At 37.8% G+C, this 21,655-nt stretch overlaps 1 protein-coding gene across 2 annotated transcripts in view; it reads left to right on the top strand.

The window, feature by feature from the left end:
- Positions 1 to 20,777, top strand: part of RBMS1 (RNA binding motif single stranded interacting protein 1) — a gene marked incomplete at both ends in the record, with an annotated part of 135,062 nt that extends 114,285 nt beyond the window's left edge. Inside the window, 9 exons of one of the 2 annotated variants that reach the window (XM_079539260.1) lie at positions 2,913 to 3,070; positions 5,555 to 5,634; positions 14,174 to 14,280; positions 15,148 to 15,197; positions 15,290 to 15,383; positions 17,555 to 17,605; positions 19,637 to 19,747; positions 20,377 to 20,457; positions 20,700 to 20,777. In XM_079539260.1, coding sequence (XP_079395386.1) covers positions 2,913 to 3,070; positions 5,555 to 5,634; positions 14,174 to 14,280; positions 15,148 to 15,197; positions 15,290 to 15,383; positions 17,555 to 17,605; positions 19,637 to 19,747; positions 20,377 to 20,457; positions 20,700 to 20,777 — 810 coding nt within the window. Of the gene's footprint in view, positions 1 to 2,912; positions 3,071 to 5,554; positions 5,635 to 14,173; positions 14,290 to 15,147; positions 15,198 to 15,289; positions 15,384 to 17,554; positions 17,606 to 19,636; positions 19,748 to 20,376; positions 20,458 to 20,699 lie in introns of both variants that reach the window. The other variant, XM_079539259.1, reaches the window with a different exon arrangement.
- Between the last annotated feature and the right edge of the window lie 878 nt (positions 20,778 to 21,655).

The raw sequence follows: 21,655 nt of genomic DNA, 5'->3' as shown, positions 1-21,655 counted from the left end.
ATTTTCCTAAATCGTTTAGAAAAAAAGAGAAATTCCAGTGGTTCACTGGTTTATATTCTAGTTTGTTATCCTGAGTAGGAATCTCTCCACTATTCTTTGTGATCATTCTCCTAATGTTGTACAAATGATTTCATGAGGTTTAACTTTTCTAAGGTAAAAGCTGATGATTATATGGTTAACCACAGAAGAATCTACCTTTGAGAGCTCTTGCAATGATTGCTGTCTATAGGCAGGGTTTGAGTTAGATGCTTATTTTTGCAGGTATTTCATTGCACCCATTTGCTGAATTACAGAAAGTCAGATATCTATGGAGTTAATATTCTTTTCTAACACAGAACTGTAATAACTGTAAACCAAGTTATGGTGGGACAGATTTCAGTAAGGAAGGAAGTCACAAAACTTAATGTATTAAACTGCTGTTTGTCAGAGACAGACAGAGGGATGAGTGAAAAAGTTTGTCTCTCTCCAAACTTCCTGAATTTTTAACTGTTTAACCATTTTCTGTGCCAAATCCTTATATAAAAGCAAACATCTGTTTGTACAGTGCCTTTTGTGTTAGACAGGATAAAGTTGGATGGGGAGTCCTGGTTGTGGCTGCCATTTGGAAGTCAATTTGGAAATCCAGTGTGTTCTAAGGGGGAGGAAATGACTTACTTCTTATAGTCTCCCCACACTTACCCAGATAGCTGTTTTAAGATTCAATCTTATGGAGATGACAGAAGCTACATGATGACATGAGAAATTAATGTAGAAGAGGACGTGTTTTGCTAATACTAATTAGAGGAGGTTATGCTAATAGGTATAATTTTTCTACTTCCAAACTGCATAAAATTCCAGATATATTGTAGAAAGGAGTTTGGTCTTCCTTTATGTCCACCCCAGTGGTATTATCTCAGTATCATAAAACAGCTATTTTGAGTACCAATGGCAGTCGTCTTTTTTTTTTTTTTCTGTTTTTTTTCCCCTTCTTCCCAGCAAAATTAAGAAGTGGATTAAATTAATTTATTCTGATCTATTTGCTTTATGATTGAATCGCTGCCACTCCCCAGGGCTGAAGCATCTGAGGTGTAGTTATAGCCTCGGTGCACTTTGGAATGTGTTTGTTGGCATTTTAACTATTTTGTTCTGGGGAAATTAGAAGAGAATGAAATTCCGGCTACTATTCCACAATTTCTTCGTGACAGCCTGATCATCTTAACTTCTTTTTGCCTTTCGTCTCCCATCTCAGCCTTCTTTACCAGCTGTAAAAGTATCTTCCACTTTTTTTTCCACTGTGGTCAGTCCCACTGAAGGACCAAAAGCAGAAGCAAACACTTGTAGGTCCTTTGTTGCTGAAATTTCTTTAAAAAGCCTTATGGAAATCTTTAGGCCCTTCTAACTGAATACAGATGGAAAAACAAAAAAACAACAGCAACAACAACAAAAAAAAAAACAAAAAAAAAAACAATGTGAGTCCTTAAGCATAAGATTTGCTTCCCTGTTTTAACTTTCTTTATTTTTTGGAGTGTAAGAATTTGTTTTTATGCCTAAAAGAACCAAGACTTAGCCATCTGGCCCTTTTTTCCCTAGGGAATGCCAGTCCCACCTGAGAGATGATATCCAGGACAGAAAACTAATGAATTATACAATTTGTTGCTAAAGGTGCCGAGATATTATTAATACAAGGGCAGTTTAATGACAGATTGGTGTTTATTCTTTATAAGAAAGTATCACCACAGCTATAATCGCTTCAATAAATGCTTTAATTCCTGGTTGGAAGGTGTTACGGGTTTTTTTTTTTCATTTTGTTTTTTGTTTTGATTCAAACTTCTCTTAGCTTAACCCATTTGCACAGAATGAAAATACACTGAGGCTAATGTCGACAAAATCACATTTGTTTCATATCGTATTTTTCTAATGCCAGTAAAGTTCTTCTGAGTATTATACATGCTGTAGAGACTTAGGTCTATACAGAAAGCTACAATGATGATATCAAGCTTTTGCACAACTGTAAGGGCCAAATCATACAGATCTGTGTAGATTAAGAATGTGTGTAGTAACAAGAGTACAGCCATCAATTAGCAATACGAGAAAGATGCAAGAGATGCATCCTTAACCACAACTGGAAAATCTGTTGACAAACACTTGAAACAATTGATTTCAACAGAAATGTTTCTTTGATTAAGACGGAATTTCTTGCTACATACATATACCACAAAAAGTAGATAGCCATAAGGTTAGCAGAATTGCAGACATGCCTACATTTGTCTCTCATATCTAATATGAGTCCTAATAATTTACTGGCTCTGTTGTTTTGTCTGTTCCTAGAGACATTTTTGGAACACTTTTTTATTGTTTCAATACATAATGTAAAACTATTACAAAAACTCAAACATGTTCATGTATGAGAGAAGAGAGAGGTGTCCCACTTTTCTGTACATTAGGCTATTCTTATGAAAATATTTTGGCCATGTAACCAGTTTTAAATGCATTACCTCTTTTTTTCCCCATATTATTTTTGTATTCTCATTCTATAATTTTGTGTGTTTAATTTACATCTCTTTTTTTTTTGTAGTTTTTCCACCACTCTTGTATCTCCTTGTCATTTTTCCCTTGTGTTGATTTTGCTGCTTCTTCATTCCAAAAGAATCTGAAACATGAAGTTTTAACATGCACTATAAATTAGTCAATTATTCACCTTTATCTTCACTTAAAAATGTCCTTGTCAGCAGTATTTAATACCAAGAGGAGGAGAGCTTCTCTTAGGAATGCAATATATAGTGACAGAAGATGAAGATTGCTAATGCTAGGGAGAATCATCTTTAAAGGTAAAACTGTTTAGCAGTAGATATACGTAATGGCTCTTATATTTTGTGTTCAAAATGTCTTTCCCAATGCTAGTATAATAACAGTTGTTTTTAATTCTGTTTCAGCAACAAGAACAGGATCCAACGAATTTATACATTTCCAATTTGCCACTTTCAATGGACGAGCAGGAGCTTGAGAACATGCTTAAGCCTTTTGGGCAGGTTATCTCTACGAGGATATTGCGTGACTCGAGTGGGACAAGCCGTGGTGTTGGCTTTGCCAGGTACTTCAGTGTCATTAGCTATGTTGGCAGCGTTTTTCCCCTTGTTAATTGAAAAGGCCAGAATAGGGATATCTAGATACAAGAAGAGCTTTGCTTGTTTATCTTTTGCTTAGTAAAATGTGGCTGTGTCCCATTTTGCTTATGTGGCTGAATCTGAATCTATTGTTCTTAGTAGACAACTGACAAGAATAAGAGTTCATCTCTAGTACTTCCTCCTTGTTGTACTTCTCCTTTCTTCTCTATGCCTGAAGCAAGGGTTATGCAGTGTTTCACTGAAACGTCTGCTGTGACATTTCTGTCTTGTGAGGCTTGAATTCCAAACAAGAAGCCATAGGGAAAACCACCCCGCTATCCCCTCTTCTTCATTACTTCCTGTGAGAAAATCCACTCATCATCATTTCTTTTTGGATATCATTGCTTGGAATTGTCAGGTTCATTAACATCATTTGGGAAAGAAAATATTTGTATTCATTTACATTAAATTTTACCTTGAAATATTTGGCAGCTTGATTCAGTACACATCCTAAATCAACAAGAATGAACATTTTCCATAAATTAGTGGATGGCTCCCATGTATTCCATCTGTGTGCAACCGCCTTTTCTGTAGTTAATACAGTCATTTGTTCTGGGGCTTCCTCACCTAAGTTTTCTCTGTATCTTTCTGGTATTTTCCCATCTCTAATTAAGACCTGCTTAATGTGGAAATCAAAATTTGGAGACTTTAGATTGGAGTTTTCCATTAACGGAAATAGGGGAGTGCTATGTGCGGGTATTGTGAAGGGCAGAATCCAGTAACATTCAAGCTAAGATTTGGTAGGCCGTGGGCGTTTATGCAGTCTTTTTTTCTCTAAACTTGCTTACTAATTCTACCTGGAATCCACAGTGGTATTTTATGAATTCTTTTATTCCGATATAGCCAAAGAGTTTTAAAATTCTGTGCAGAAGTCTTGTGTGTATTTAAAACATTTCTCCTAATGAAGATGTTATGGAAGATTAGTTTTAAAACGTTTTGTTAATAGATTTTGTGTTATAGATTGTATTATTATGTGTACATAGGCATTGAGTATTATCTGTATTTATGTATTTGTTATTTTTAGATACATGTATACATAATACAGTATTTACAGAATAAGCTGCTATTGTGATATCGTTGCATAAATATTAAAGTCAAAAATATTCACTTTCAAATGGTCCAAGAAACACACAAACATAAAATAAAGATTATCATTTCTTGCCTGTGGGAGCATTTCACCAGGTGGATAATATAGACAGACTTGAGTCTGAAACTAAATAATATTGTTTGTTTCATCTGAAAGAAAAAAATTGCAGTTCTTTGGTTCAGATCCAAAAATCCAGAACTTCTGTAAATTCCCTAGAAGGTGGTTTTGAAACCACAAAGAAAACTGTTTAGTCTGACATTTTGATGTTTTTGGTTCTCATGTATGATGACATCTTGTGGGTCTGTGCAGAAAGGCTATCAGAATTAAAAAGGTGCCAAGGCTTAACTTGTTTGTAGTGCTGCTTCTTTGCTGCTGAGGTCATTGGGCATAATTTTTGGATCCACATTAAAGAACTCAGTGAGCAAATGAAAAGAAAATCCTGTTAACTTTAAACATTATCTTTCAGACAGCTGCAAAATGTATTCTTCTATTAAAATAAGTTTCACTTTACTTGCACATCTTGGTAATCTGTTCCAATTTAGTCCAACTTGGTTGTTAGAGCCGACACATCTACATTGCAATGTAAAGATGTAGCTGCAACCTGTGGAGCCACTCCCAGACCAGCAGTAGCTCAACAGCAATCCGCCCAGTCTATTAAGGCTAGTTTTGACAACAGAAGTACACTAACCTGTTCAGGATGCTGGATTCTCAGTAACTGCCACAGCTGTTCTGTTATTGGTTCCTGTTTGGAAGGTAACAATGATTAAATGAGGGACAGGCACATGGTTTAGTTGTGATGATACATAGAAACTAAAAGGTTCAAAGGCAATTTGGGGCATGCAGTCAAGCACATTTGTGTCTGACTTAAACAGTACAATCACTTCAGTATCTATCAAAAATGGCATTAACTATTTTTGTATGCATCATGTATGCTTAGAATTTAATTAAGAATGTATATCAATCTACTTTTTTGAAAAGCAAAAGCACTACAGTTATCTGTGTTTTTCCTAATTTCTGAGTAAATTAAAGTATTGTATTTGCAGTGTGTACTGCAATACTGCAGTATTTGCAGTATAAATTTGCAGTGTACCTTTGACCTTAAACTGTGTAAATTAAAAAATATTAGCTGTGTTTTGTTTTTAGCTTTCTGAAGTAGTGTATTCTTAGAAAACATCATCTTCGTTGCTCTAATGGGAAAGCAGTCACAAGAGTGAAGTAAAAAAAAAAAAAAGTAAAAAAAAAAAGAAAGACGTGTGCATGAAAAAAGGCAGGAATATGGAAATCTGAGCATTTAATTTATGTAAATTATTCTTTATTTTCCTAGGATGGAATCAACAGAAAAATGTGAAGCGGTGATTGCTCATTTTAATGGAAAATTCATAAAGACACCAGCAGGAGTTTCTGGTATGTTGCATGTATTTCTAATGAGATGAATGGATGGGTTACTGCTTACATAGTGGGAGCCTGTTAGACTGATTGTTGTATCTGGCTTCTCATTGAGAGGCAGCCTTATAAAAATTAAACTGTTTCTTGTTGGATGACTGTAATAGTTGCTCACTTGTAACGTGGTAGATCACTTCCCTATTCTAATTCTTTTCTAGGAATCTATCCTCATAGCACGTAGATGACCAGCTAAGATGCCTTAGGCCAGTTACACGCAAATTATATCCCACATAATTCCAGCTGAAGTCAGGAGACCAGGATGTGTTGTATGTGCATCAGAACTGAATTTGTCTGATTTTCCATGAGCAATTTATCTATATAAAGAGGTGAAAAATGAACTACTTTTGCCATCTGTTGATTTTTTCCAAACTAAGCGTGAAAAAAGATTTGATGACAAAAGTTTTTGATTAAAATTTGATTAAAAAATTCTGTAACAGTGCCTTTATGCCAGGCGTTTTCATTCACTGGGAGTTTTTACTCTCAAGTCAGAGCAGGCTTTGAGGTTCTTCAGGAAGGTGAAAGGAGGTCAACAAAGATAATTCTAGAAATATTGTGCAATGCAAAATGCGGAGATGCTGCAGTTCTTTTGTCACATCAAGTTCCCCAGTGTGCCATCAGTGTGCCAGTGTTTTGTCAGCATTGTTTCTAAAATATTAAACTTAGCATTCCATTAACTCAAAAATGAGGAAAAGAAATTCAGAGCAGCAGAGTAAAACAGAAGGAAATCAGGATAACATCGGAGAAAAGAATGCATGCCTGACATTCCAGCCTGCGTTTGGTAGCCATTTTATTGAGGGTCCCAAGTGAGAATTTTACAAATTTCATAGTTGACGTGGTTACTGAACCACCTTTATACCACTGGTGGAATGTTTGCCAGAGCCTGACCTTGGCACAGAGAAAGAGGGAAGCAGCCATCAGCAGGCAGAAAAGAATCCAGCTTGCTCAGTAAGGCTGCATACATGCCTCATCCCTAAAAGATTACTCCAGTTTGAGGCAGTCTGTGCTGCGGTAGGGATGGCAAGCTACTTCAGAGCACAGGAAACCACTCCCTTCACCAGCACTAATCTAATGCAGGGCTTTGACTTTGCTGGCTTTTGCAGACCCTCTGCGCTGGGATTGATTGTCAAGGCTACAATTATTTTGTTGAAACTTTGTTACGTGTAGGGGCTTTAACATTCATTTTTCTATTTCATGTATTTAGCAATCTGTTTTATGAAGTGAAAAATCCCTCTAGGGGCAAAGAGATAATGGGGTGATTTTCTCTGAACGTTGACTGTGCTCTGATCCGCCCCCCGTGATTATTTTTACAGTGCTGCTATTGCTTGGACATAATTAAGAGTAAGAAGTACGGAGAAACCAAGAGTTCAAATTAACATATAGGGGGTTCTGTTCAATTAGAGCCAGTAAAAAGCTGTAATAGAACTTCCTATTAGTGTGTTTAGTGTGCTTATTCTCACTTGCTTTGTGCTGTTCTCAGTGAGTGAGCCATCAAGTGTATCGCATTAACCATATTCTCAGTTAAATGAAATGAGTTGCATGTGCCATGGTGCTGAATAACTTTACAAATGACAAGGTGAACAGGGGAGTCATGCAAAGCAAGATCCCTGATGCTGTTGTATAGACTATAGCCTCAGCTGTCTTTAGCTGTACTTTTCCATGCTGGTGCTGTGAAGTTTTGTTGCTCCATGGGATGGTTTTTATGGAGTTCAGTTTCTTCCTGGAGGTCCTCACCACACAGCAGGCATGTGTCCAATAGTGCAGGCTTATGAGAGGCTGCAGCTTGACAATACCCTATGTTCTGCCAAAAAGTGGGGCAGAGCCATGGGGCAGCTGTGGTTTTAGGCTACCTGCACACAGAGAGGGGGATTGCAGCGGGGAAAGCTCTTGCACAAACAAAGGTTAGGAAAATGTTTCAAAATAGATTAGCATCTTTTGGGGTTACAGAGCAGCAAGTTCAAATACATAGAAAATAAAACCATGGAACTGGAACTATGTTTAAATTAAAACGTTGTGTCCTCAAAACTTGGCTAAAATCAGCAAAGGGAGCTGGCTATAAAAACACTGTTATCAGGACGAGGAGGATAGGAGAGAAGGCCTGTAATGAAATAGGTGTGGGAGGAAGAACATCTGTTTAACAAAAACATGCTTTCATAATGCATCTTTGTTGTTTTAACTAAGTTTGGGCTTAAAAAGTAGAATGGGTTAAACACGGTTATGAGAAGCATAGGAAGACTGAACAGAAATTCCTTTGTGAGTCTGCAAGGGCCAAGGGTAGCATAGGGCGTTCACAAATGCACCGAATGTAGAACTTCTGAGTGACAAAATGCCTCACAGTGAGCACTGATGATGTGAATCAAGCTGGAGCCAGGTGCAACAAGCTGCTCAGACTTTACTTCCCTACTCCATAGTAGCTTAATGAAATATATTCAGTATTTAGTGTGTCCTTGTTTGTCTTCTGTCAGGAAGTAGAAAGTTTCACTCAGAGAGAATTTCAAATGCACTGCAAGTTGGTATGATCCTACAGCTCCTAGAAATGGTGCATTCATTTCACTGCTTGCTCTCGCCTGGTGTTTGTGCTTTCATTAGGCACGTCATTGCAATACTTTTTTTCTGATTTGTGGATTGTTAAATCTAGTCCATTTCTCTCAGAGCTTTGATTTTTGTATTTCATACCCTTCTGAACTGAATATTTATGCTATTGCTATACTCATGAAAAGTACTTTTGCATTTAGTTCTACTCTTCTCTGTAAAGAATTACTGATTTCAGTGAGTTATTTAAAGCTTGTCTTTTTCTTTTTCTATGAAACATAAACCTCGTGAGGTACATAGGAAGAAAGAGAGATTAAATCCTTACATTGAGCAAAACACAGAAGAAGAAGAATAGTGAGGGCAGACGTAGCATACTTCTAGCATCCTTCCTTTTAAAAATATATTTAATATTTCCTATCTCTGTGCTTTGTGCTGGATCTATAACAATTGCAGAAATGATCTGCTGGGTAAAATCATGAAAGGCATCTCCTCCTTATTGCACAAGCGTGTAGCTGCATGATAATACATGAGAATAATTATATAAATAATTACATAAAGCAGTTATTCTGTGGAATACATAAGGACACACCAAGGTATGTAAGTTTGAGTGTATTCATCTTTCTTAACTTTTTTATTATAAGGTGAAGAGTTACAAGAGCTTTCTGCCTCTTGAATTATTTTGTAGCTCTTTTACTGAAAAGAGCTTCTTTGTTGTTTTGCATATATGCATTTTTTTCAGTGGAAAAAAGGCAGAGATCATTCTTGCTAAGCAACCCATAGTATTTTTTCTTTTGCTCCAGAAATGATGGGTGACAGCAACGACCCAGAGGTCATAGAATATCCATGTCCCACCCTCCCCTTCCCTTTTGCAGCAGACACTGATCACTTGCACTTTGTTTCAGGGAGAAAGCTGGGGACAGGTGTGAGAGCCCTGCTCATGCAACGCTCTTAACATAGGCCAGGGAGAAGCGTACCAGGTGTGGCAGACACTGTTTGAAATGGTTTTGATCTTGATGACCTGTCTAGTGCAGGAGAGGAAAGAAAATGGAGTACTGAAATTCTTATTTGCTTACCTCTGAAATTATCCAGAAATCTATTGTTGCAGAAATCTATAAAGTGACTTCAGCCATTTAACCATAAACTCACATTTCTTAGTCATCTTTCACAGACCCTTTAGAAATAATCTACTATCCACAGTCTGAAAGCCATAGCCAAAGGGTATCAAGAGGTCATTGTGCTGGTGTAACTTCTGATTGTCACACTGAAGGCATCAGAACTAAGATTTTACCCATTAAATCAAAGATGAGGAGCTTTTTCTGCTTTTGTTCTCATAGTTTGTAATTGCTCCTTAGTTTGAAGCGTCAACATTGGAAATGAAAAGAAAAATACTTATTAAACCACTCAAAATATCAAAATGTCACTCTTGCAACAAATTATTAAGTCCTGTGTAAATTATTAAATAAATGTAACCCTGAATGCTGTGTATAAGTGAAGATTAGGATGGTGTGAGGAATATGCATTTTGTTTCTCTTGAAACCTACGAAGCTCCTGATATTTGATATCTTGGATTGCACAACCTATTTTTTAATTCCCACTGCTTTTGGCAGAAGTTTCTAGCTGTACAGGCTTGCCATATCATTAAAGTGCTGTTTTAATGTTGAAGTTCTTTAACCTCATGTGCTTTGTCACTAGCAAATATATAATGAAAGTCGTTTAAAAGGTGTAGTTTAACAGAAAACTCATAATGAGAATAGTATTTTAAAACTCGTGTTACATTTTTGAATATCTGAAAGCAGAGATTATTGAAATGTTGTCAAATTAGCCTTGTAAAGTCAAGAGTGCGAACATGAAGCCCAGTTGTATCACTTGGCGTGTATTTGGGTAAACGCTGAGCAGACGAAGGCTGAATTCTAATGGACGCATGTGCACAACAAGTATGGCAGGGAAGTATTTTCTCTCTACACTAACATTTTGTTCATTCATTTCTTCTGTAAAGATATTGGTCTTGGAGGGCAATTCAGGGCAGGGGGATTGCTCTGCTCTTTCCACAGCCAGGTTTCAATGCACTGAAAAGTGTGTGTTTGTAGACTGTTTCTGCAGCAGTATCTCATCATCTCCATCCTACTTAGGTGTCTGCTGGTTTTCATTAAGCGTCAGCAGAGTGGGCATTTTCTGTGTCTTAGCCAGAGATGCATAAATTCACTGTAAGTCATAACCTTTTAAATCAGCCATCTCTTAGCTGTGAATGCTACTCCAAATATTTATGCTGTGCCTCCCTGTCTTGCACATAGAGACAAATCACCGAGTGAATAACAGTTCCCTTCATCTGGGCCTGAACGCTTCCCAACAATTAAACAATAAAAATGATTCTCCCTTCCTTCCTGCACCACAAAAAAAAAAAAAAAAAAAAGATTGCCTGACTGGTCTGTAGGGCTTGCTGCAGCTTTTTCTTGTATATATGTAATGCATTCATGTTTATATGTGTTAGAGAGAGAACATCTTACATATCTTAGGAGAAATAGGAGGAAAGCTAAACTGAAGAAATCGATTTCTGAAGGGCTGTGATTATTCTTCTGTAAGAGGGAGATCAGTAGATCCTACTCGGCTCCTGAGCCTTCTCTGATGACCACCAGTCATTGCATTCCTAAAGCAATCATAGAATAGAGGAGGATAGCAGCTGCCTGTGAGCAGCCCTTGCAGCCCAGAGACAATGCTGAGTGCGGAGGGGATGAAGGCTCTCTGGCCCCATGGCAGGAATTGTGTGCCAGGAGCTTTGGGCTTTCACTCTCCCTGAAGCCATTTGATCTTCAGAAAACATGCTGTGCCATTCTGCTTCGGTCTCTACTCTCACCCACCCCAAACCTTCAATGAACATGAGTAGTGCTCAGGTCGCAAGGAGAGCAGCCAAAAACTGAGGCTTTTCACTGCAGATGTCCTCCTTATCACATTTAGATCTTGAACTGGAATCAGGGAAGATGAAAGCTATACAGCCTTCTCGGAGCAGTTGGTGGTATGAAATAGACAGTCCACTGCTGTTTTTTGTTTTTCTTTTGATGCGAGCTGCATCGTTTGGCATTGTTTATAGACACAGTGGGGACTGTGGAAAAAGGTGGAAGGTCAGAAACATAAGGGTTCCCATGACCAGATCTGTGCTCAATAAGATGGAGAGCAAACTTCTGGCAAATCACAAATAATTGCCTTAGTTATTTGGGGATCTTTTTCTTTTTCCTTTTCTTTTTCCTTTCCTTCCTTTCCTTCCTTTCCTTCCTTTCCTTCCTTTCCTTCCTTTCCTTCCTTTCCTTCCTTTCCTTCCTTTCCTTCCTTTCCTTCCTTTTCTTTTCCTTCTTCTTCTCTTCTTCTTTTTCTTCTTTTTTTCTTTTCATCTTCCCTCCCCTCCTCTTCCCCTTCCTCTTCCCTTCTTTTCATCATATAAAATTAAGTTGTATTCAGTCACCTAATGACAAAAATGTCATTTATTCTGAAAATAGTTTTTTTTTTTTTTAATGAAGATTGTGTTCAAACAGTTGAGCAGATTTGCTCCGACTTTCCAAAATAAATGATCTTTATCTTGAGACAGTGATGGGAAATGTAAGCTCAAATAACCCTTACAGAAGAGTTTTGTACAACACACTCTGGAGACTTCTAATGAAGACATAATATAGTTTTAAATAAAGTGTTTATTATTCATGAGTGCTGTAATACTGAATCACAGGTCTAGAAACCTCTAATATTATTAGGTGCCTTTGTATGCTGTTCTAGAGACACTTTTTTTTTTATTATCTCTTCTAAAAAATTAGTGTGTATTTTGGAAGTCACATGTGCTTCTCACCATAATAGATGGTTTGAAATAATTCTTTGAAAGGGTTGATAACTGCAGGACAAGGGGAAATGGTTTTAAGTTGAGGGAGGGGAGATTTAGGTTGGACATCAGGGGGAAATTCTTTACAGAGAGACTGATGAGGTGCTGGAACAGGCTGCCCAGAGAGGTTGTGGATGCCCCGCCCCCAGAGGTGTTCAAGGCCAGGTTGGATGGGGCCCTGGGCAGCCTGGTCTAGCATTAAATGGGGAGGTTGGTGGCTCTGTCTGTGGCAGGGGGGTTGGAGATTCATGATCCTTGAAGTCCCTTCCAACCCTGGCCATTCTGTGATTCTGTAATTCATAAATAGCTAGATTTCTACTCAACTTGGCAAATGGCTTTTTTTGTTTTGGGTACTTAATTGCTTGTATTGTAGTGTTCTCTTTCTGATCTTTTTCTTCACCATGTAAAATCAAGGAAAAATAATCTTGGACCACACCTTGATATCTTTAGCCATGTTCAGTAACATGTGATTAACTCCCACTTATTCCAGTAGAATTTAATGCAGATTAAAATGCTCTGTTACATGAGCAACATCAACTTGTCCTTCAGTCTGTTGATACACTGCATTTTTGCCACAAATATGCAAAGAATACTCTTGATAGAAGACCCCAAAACAAAACTGTTCTGGTAATGCAAAAAAAATCCCTTTAGAAATGGAAAATTTTGAAGAGATTATTCTCCAGTTTCTGTCTCCTACTTGAGGGTTTCTGGTACTTCATTGCTCATTTACTTCACCCTCCATAGTCTCCAATATTTTTCCCATTTTTAGCCTAAACTTTTCCTAGTTTATTTTATGGTTATAGGATTTTAATGTTTTTTTAATGATTGTCTCTGTAAGACAATCCATTTGAAGTTAATTCCGTTGTTAGGTACAATGAAGTCTGACTCTCTGAGATAAAAGTTATGTGGCTGCTGAATAGCAGCGTATGATCCACAGCAGTGCAGATCTCTGAAGGACACGTGATCCATTCTGGGATGAGACAAGCAGCCACGCTCCAGCTCTGCCTCCCAGTCCATCACCTTTCCTATAGAAGGCTGTCAGTGATGTATCATGTAGGAAATGCATATTTTTTTTTCTCAGTGGAACCAGACCTAGTATTTCATGTGTGCCATTCAAAACCAACGATGACTTGGCTGGCAGTGAGTTGTGTTTTGGCTGTGCCAGTAGTTTGGAAGTCAGATTCTGGGCTGGGTTGTTGGTCCCCTGAGGTTTTCAGTACTCACTGTTCCTCTGACTTAGGGAAGTACCAATGGTCCTTTTTCAATGCAGGCATAATGAAGGGCATGTCAGTGCCGGTCATGGTTTTACTAATAGATTTTATTGCAGGATATAGATATGCTAAAATTTTCCTCTGGGATGATTTTTTACACACAGTTCCCCCAACCGTATGTGTTTACTCTGCACTGGGACGTTTGCACGTTGTCAGATCCGGCCTCATCTCATTCAGGTGTTTCCAAACAGAGAACGGCTCAGAGGAGTGTCACCTTAAAGCTTAGACAGCTCATGTCTCAGGAATTACTGGCAGAGAAGTGTTCACATCCAAGTCATAACAGAGCTTCCACCCTGTGATTAGAGAGGGTGTGGTGTTATGTGGCTCTGTGCTTCAGCCACGGGTACACAGTGCTGTTGCAGCTTAAGCCAATCTTAAGGAAAGAGCACTGTGCTAACTTTTGTTTTTTGATTGATTGCATTTCAGGTGTTGAAGTTGTGGTAAGGATTATGTTATGCCAAAACTAAAAAACATATAGCGACACCATTTAATGGCATTTTGCAAAGAATGAGATAAAAGAAAAATCTTGAAGAGCTTGTGATTGCATTGCACGCTCTTTATAGATCAGAGAAAGGGAATGGAAAGTTGTGTCATTTTTTCAGTGCAAGGTGACAGGAGATAAAGGTGTCCAGTCTATCTGGCAGATGTGACTAAGTGGAAGTACAGTGCAGCTCTGGTCGTTCTTGATGAGCAGAACTGCTTGAAGCTTTGGGACATTACTGAGCCCTCCAAGAAGAGGAGAAATATTTGAAAGCCATTTCACATACGTTCTTCACCTTCTGTACTTGTACCTTCCTGTATATGAATAGTTCTGCAAGTAATACTCTTCCTTCCTTCTCAGTTCCTGCAGAACCTTTGTTGTGCAAGTTTGCCGATGGAGGACAGAAAAAGAGACAGAATCAGAATAAATACATACAGAATGGAAGAGCATGGCACAGAGAAGGCGAGGTGAGACTTGTAAGTCCTCCCTTCAAGCTCTAGTGTGGGTGTACAATAATGAATACTTATGGAAATGATAGGCATTGAGACTTCTTGGCTCGGCTCTTTGGCATATTAAAAATATGCAAGCAGCCCTCACCTGACAATTTGCAACTCTATAAACTGATTAACTGTGTCTTCCTTAAGAGAAAAAAAAACAAAATGTAAAACATCAAATTGTATCTCATTAAAGTGAACACTAAAATCTCCTTTGCTTTGGTCAGGAGTATATCTGAAATATCTCTGATATTATAAAGCTATGTGAAACGTAACTGTATTTACATCTAGTAAGAAATCCCTTTTGTTCATGCAGAACTGAAGCGCACAGCCATTTTTGAAGGTTAAAACAGTGCAGTGCAGCATTAAATTTTTCTGTTTGTTGCAGCTTTTTTTAATCTTTAATATTCAAGATAATACTTTCATAGGTTTACTGTGATTGCCAAGCCAGGATACCTCATACGTATGAAACAACAAAATTCATATGTGTCTTCTGAAAAGTGGGCTCCTTGTTCATTTTTATAGTTAATATATTGTATGCCTAATGTAGCCCTAGTGTAATCATCCTCATACTCTGCCTCTCAAACATGGCACATGTTATCTAAGCCCGGTATTTTATGGATTGCATTTTTGTTCTTCTTGATGGAAACTTTTTAGCCAATATTACAGACTCTCTTTACTTATAATTACTTCTGTCAATTAACCTTTCCTTAATTGTAGGATAATCAACTGTATCAATACAAGTTTTCAGCTAAAATTAATACTAATTAATGAGTATGAGAAATAATTTACAAGCAAAATGAATTATGTCAATTCTCTTTCCACTTATTTTTTTTAAAGGCTGGAATGACACTCACTTATGATCCAACAACAGCTGCTTTACAAAATGGGTATGTTAAGTGCTGGCACACTAAGAAAAAAATATTTGCATTATGAAATATGCATAGAACTGGCATTTAATAAATATTTCTATATTTTCTAGATTTTATCCTTCACCCTACAGTATTACAGCAAACAGAATGATCACTCAAACGTCTATTACGCCATATATTGCTTCTCCAGTTTCCACATACCAGGTTTGTATTTAGAACTTAGGAGCTTCAGTGATTCATTGGAGCTTGTGTTTATTTATCAGTTGCTACATCTGATTCTCTGCATTCTCCAGTCATGCTACCTCTTAATGAAGGGCCCTCTTCACACTGTACAGCATGAAAATGAAGGCCTTAAAAACTGAAGGTGTGTTTGTTGCAGGAAGCATAGCAAACTAATGGGATGCCAGTTGTCTTGCTAAAAACACTCTCTAAATTGTGGTGATGGCTAAGAGTTTGTAGCCACTTCTGCATTTCATGTATGATTTTTCATTTTTTCTTCATCCAATTCTTTTATTATCAATAATTCACCTCTAAAGTAATTATTCTTTATTTAAATCCTTTTTGGTTTACTGAAGTTTTATTTCAGAGATATCTCTCCATGGTTTTGAACATTTCTGCGGGTGGTTTCAGAGCAAAAAAGCCCAGCAGTCATGTGTTACGTAGGTTGGTTAAAAAGGCTGCAGAAACTTGCTTAACATTAGAGAAGAAAACTTGGAAAGGAGTTTGGAGTTCAGATTGTATGAGCATTATCACAGTGTTACCTAAATGATTACTTATTCGGCATTTTACTATTTAACACACAAGTTTTCTACCTGTGGACCATCTGGTTACTGTGCAGAAGTAACCATGTCCCCTCCCATTCCATCTGAGAAGAGTGAGGAAGAATTGTCCAGTATTAAGTCTGGAGATCTAATGCCTTCTTGCTTCAACAGAGTGTTATGTAGGAGGTGCTCTCTGGGATAAAGGGCAGCTGGGTCCATTTGGAATTAATTTCTGAGATGATTTATGCAACACAATGTTTGCTCCTGGCAGGCAGTGTCACTGATGTATTTTTCAGTATATGGAGTCATTCTGCTTTGTACAGCAATATCTCAAAAACTGCAGCAAGCTCATGCCCAGAAAAGCATTATCAGAATTTTTTATTAAAATATAAATTATGAATCAACAGGAGACTCTTGAACGTTCTGAGTCCAAGTAAAAGTTGAAAGTTGGCATGGAAACATGCTTCTTGGGAGCTTAGGATCACTGCTGGGCTTATTGGGAGAGGTGGGCGACAGTAACACGTGTTTCTAAAAATGTCATAACCAGTTTTTGTTGTATGTCACATGGAGCTTAAATAGGTGTGGATGGAGTTATTGACGTCATGATACTTAAAGTGCTACAGTAATACGAATTGAAAATGAAAGGGAAGCGTTCTATGGTAGGGAGGGAGGAGATTCTTGTCCAGAAATATTTCACAATTTGAGCATTAGTCACATCATCATTAGTGATCCATCCCACTGAAACTCATTGCAGCGTTCTGTCATCTACACAACAGAATGTATCATAAAAGCATGATTTATTTATTTTTTCTTTGGAGCATGCTATAACCTGTTCCTAGATTTATTCTTATTAAAGGTAAACAAATTTAGTAAAGTTTTGGCTAGTGTTTGTTTCTGCAACTCCTGTATACCCAAATGACATCACTAAGCCAGATACTATGATAGCATGAGTAGATTAGCCAAGGCTTTCGTCAGGCTGTACCAGAATTTTTGCCATTAAGCTTTTGCCTGGGGAAAGGGAGGGTTCAACTGTTTTACTTTTTACCATTCAATTTCTGAACACCTTGTTACATTTTTACTGATTAAAAAATAATCTTAAAAAAAAATTGCTCTGAACTGAAAATGAATGCAGAGAGGATGGAAGAAATGTTTCCCGCCTTGTGTTTTTTTGCTCAAGACAGTCTGTCTGCCTGTCCTATTCACAGGACACTGGGAAAGAAGGTGAAAAGTTTAAGGGGTTTTAAGTTTCCAGCAGCAATGGTGAGTCATCATGGGTCTGCATGCCCCATGCAGGTCAGATCCTGCCTTATCCTACACATATGGCACTACTGGAGATGAAAAAGAGACATTGTCATCTTGCCTTTCATATTTCTTGCAGCACGCTTTTTCAAAGAGCTGTTATAACCAGCTCTTTTTAAATAAGAAAACCGTATAACCAATTAGTGTACTCTTCACTCCTTTTGATTTACCTTGTCATGTGAAGTTAGGCAACCTGCCTCAGTTTAAGCATCTGGATAATCAGGTTTTTTGGAGAGAAAATAGGCTAGCTGCAACAAGAGGGGAATAGTACAGTGTTAATTTGAAGTGGATAATAAAATACCAATTTTGTTCCAGGTTCAGAGTCCTTCTTGGATGCAGCCTCAACCATATATAATGCAGCACCCGGTAAGTTTTTATACTTCTCCATTGTGGTGTAAACAATTTGCATATTTTAAACAACAGGGAATAGGCCACTTCCAACCCCATTACTTCCAGATAATTGACAATTACATCATAATGATTAAATCATGGATGAAAACGGGAAAGAGAAAGGATTGTGATAACCTGAACTGGTTCTCATTTTATTAGGAAAAAAAGAAAGCTGCCTTCAGGGCATCGACATGATGAGTAAAACTAGATTTACCATGTTGGGATCCTGAGGAGCCTTTCTTCCCTTTCTGAAAATCACGAGCACTTTGCAGTTACCAATGCTTTACATACTGTGTACCAATAGGAAGCTCCAAGGTTTTAGAATAGATCTAGAGTTCAGTCTGGATTATCTGTGACAGACAGATGGACGTGGTGATATGAAATGGCAGCAGGGGCACTCACTTGAGACAACCTGGATAACCTGTTCTGGCTTCACTGTGCATGGGTAACACTACTCTCCCTATACGTCTGGCTGTGGCATCTATACCAGACTGACAAGTTCTAATCTGTTCTCTCGCATGTTTTGCTTCTTATCTACGTCATTTGCCAATTGAGTGCTATTATATCTAAGAGTTATAAGGTTTCTTGATAGGAGAGTTACAAATAATAACAGGCCCTCCTATAGTGAAAAACAAGTCTGTTTCCAGATATAGAAAAGATATTGTCCTGATGTCAGTTAACTTCTCCATGCAGAGTACAGAACGTAAATCTGTGTGGCCAAACATTTCCTTGTGCGTGCAGAGAAGGCGATATTGAGCCTGGCCTCCTTCTCACGCAGTTCACTGTTGTTGTATTTGTAATCTTTGAATGTTAAACACACACACAAACTGGTTTTAACTTTTCTGTCAACTCGGAATTTCCTAAAAGCCATCTTGCAAATTAATGCTGTAGGAGACGCGAGTTAATATGTTATAGCACCGTGAGGTCTATCTGTTTTGAAGATATGCAGTATGAGATTTCGTAGCTGAAAAATAACCATCTAGTTTTTTGACGTAAGTTTAGTTTTGGTCTGTGCAGAAATTGGTGCTGTCTTACTCATTTGCTTTGCAGAGAAGCCTGCAGTCTGCAGACAGGAAATTCTTTCAGTGTTTGATGTGCCTGTGACTCATTTCATCTACGCTGGTCACATGGTTGTTTTTCCAACTACACTCCGTAGGGTTGGTTGGTTTGTTTTTTTCTTTCATTTTAAGGAATAGCTATAGATTAAAAATCCTAGCTTTCAGTACACTGTGGTTATTGCTGTTGATTTTGACCCTCCATCTATTCTAATCAACACTTCTGCAAGCATAACTCATACAGACTGCTTGGAAATATATTTTTGCAGAACATGATTAGTAAAATAAAATCAATTGATAACCTTCAATTTCAGATAACTCTGAAAACCTGACAAGCGTGCCTTGGCCTATTTAGCAATGTTGAGTTTTTAAAAATGCTCACATCTTTGTAACTTTGTAAAGTTAGCAAAGTGGCCCCAGAGCCATAGAGCCATCCTGGCAGCTAGTGTTTTTATAGATAACCAAGTCTTTTTGCAGTTCTGCTGACCCCCTCATCTAAAATTTGTCTTGTGTGTGAACATGACATGTGCAGGTAACATTCCTCTACCACAGGTGTTCCTCCAAAGCCTCTATTCCTAAAAATGGGACAAATGCTTCTTAAGGCCTGAAATTCCAAAGCTCAAACTAAGCGAATCTGTACCTAGTAATGTGCCAAGTTTTACTGTGAAGTTAACATGTAGTTGAACTCGTGTTTGCAGCAGGTGTCTCAAGTGCATTGTCTATCTGCTTATGCTCAGTAGGAAGTCAGTGCAGTACTTACCCTGTGACCAAGCTGTGCAAAACGCATCCCTGTTAGAGTGCCCAAGAGCTGTGTGCTGAGTCAGTCAGTGCCTTGCATTAAGGAGAATTCATGCAGTACATCCCCTTGAAAGGACAGCACCTACTTAGACTCTTGAAAAACATAATTAAAACCTGATTGTTGCCTTCATCATTTCTTTCTTTGTTTTCGTAGGGTGCTGTACTGACTCCCTCCATGGACCACACCATGTCACTACAGCCTGCATCAATGATAAGCCCTTTGACGCAGCAGATGAGTCATCTTTCATTAGGCAGTACTGGAACAGTATGTAGCAATTAAATACAAAATAGAACTTTTGCAAGTGAAAAATATTGTGTGTAGATAACAGTATGCGTGTACATTTACATGTAAAAAAATCTTCATTTGATAAAATATTAAGAACTGTCTCCATATATTAATTAGATTCAGCATTATTTATTCAGTCTATTAGCTAGTCAGATATAGTGAGCAAGCAAAATAGATAAAACAAGTGAAAGGAACCCAGGAGATGACTCCAGAGTGAAAAAGAAACAACAGTTGTTTTTGTTCTTCAGAAGACCTGAGAGCTGAAAGTTATACATTGTGTGAAGCAAAAACTAGGCAGGAAGGGGAGATGAAGGCCAGACTCTAAACCAACAGACTCTTCTCTTCTGAGTAGAGAGTTAACATATATGTGTATGTGTAAGGATTAACACAGAAAAATTCTTTACTGAGTTTTTGAAGGTTAAATCAGGTATTAAAAAAAAAAACAAAAACACCTCAGTTTTCTGAAAAGGCTCTTAGTTTCAGACACAAAAGTCTCTCACGTGTGGGAAACATTTGATATCTATTACAGGGTGTCATGACAGGTGTTTTGAATACTCTTAGATTTTCATTGGACTTCAGCTCAGCCTAACATGCTTCTCTCCTTGTAGTACATGCCAGCCACAACAGCTATGCAAGGAGCCTACATACCCCAATACACACATGTCCAGACAGCAGCGGTTCCTGTTGAGGTCAGTATGTGATACAGAAGACCAGAGATAAGAGATACAAATATACTATTTTAAATTTATTTTATTGTTATTATTTGTTGCAAGGAGTATTGCCAGCTGAAGTGCTGTAACTGTGCATGTATTCTGACATGTTTGAAAGGTCTTAGACTTGAAGACCTAATTGCAAACATTGCAAGGAAATACAGATTGCAGGTAATGCTGTCTGCTTTTGTCTCACATCTTTTCTCCCTCTTCATTTTCAGGAAGCCAGTGGTCAACAGCAGGTTACAGTAGAGACGTCCAGTGACCATTCTCCGTACACGTATCAACAAAATAAGTAACTGTGAGGTAGGGGCTCCTCCTGTCACATGAAAGATGTGAATTTAAATATATTTATTTTTTTTCATAACATGCAGTACTCTGCATTGAAAGTTCTTGCACATATCATATAAATAACATTGTTAATATCTGGGGGACAGACACTGAAATTAACATGAATTTGGCCAGAGTTAGAAGTAAGGGAAAGGAAAAAGTGAGTTAATGAATTACAAATAACAGCACTTTGGTACTTTCTCTATAGCACATGTGGATTATATTCTATTTTAATTTATTAATCTTGTGTAAATCATGTGGTATATAAGAAAAACAATGAGTTAGTATAAAAAACCTTTGTATCGGATTGGGAAGCAGCTTCACAACAGACTTAGGGAGTATGCAGGTGGGTTCTGGTCTTTTAGAAATCTTTGCTGACACTCTTGCAAATTTCTGTGCCCATCCTTTATTCTAGGAAGTAGCAGTTCGGTCCAGAATTTTGTCAATTGGTTTTTAATCGAAGTCCTGGATTGGCTTTAATTCCAGAGTTATTTATTTACTTTCCTGCTGCAGGTTTCCTATGTCTCTGCTTGCATTCCTTACTGACCCTTCATTAGTTTTATCCTAACTCCTTCTGTATACCATTTATCTTTCAGTAGATCGCTATCCTGAAAATGCTGTTTGCACTAACCATCCCCTCCTTCATCCTCCATGCCTTAAATTACTGGAAGTTAGTTTTTCCCTAACACATCTTTTTCTGGGTGCGTTGTAAACCAAGCAACTGGACTACATAATTTTTAAATCAAATTTTGTAAGACCTAATGCTAAATAATTTCATTCAACTTCAAGTATGTATGAGAGGTGGTCTTAGAAATGTTTTTTTCACAGCCCTTGTGGCATTCCTAAA

This window comes from Tetrao urogallus, assembly GCF_951394365.1.
Source record: "Tetrao urogallus genome assembly, chromosome: 8".
In the NCBI taxonomy this organism is placed as follows: Eukaryota; Metazoa; Chordata; class Aves; order Galliformes; family Phasianidae; genus Tetrao; species Tetrao urogallus.
Note: the sequence above shows the minus strand (reverse complement) of the source record. Positions and strands in the feature narration are given on the sequence as shown.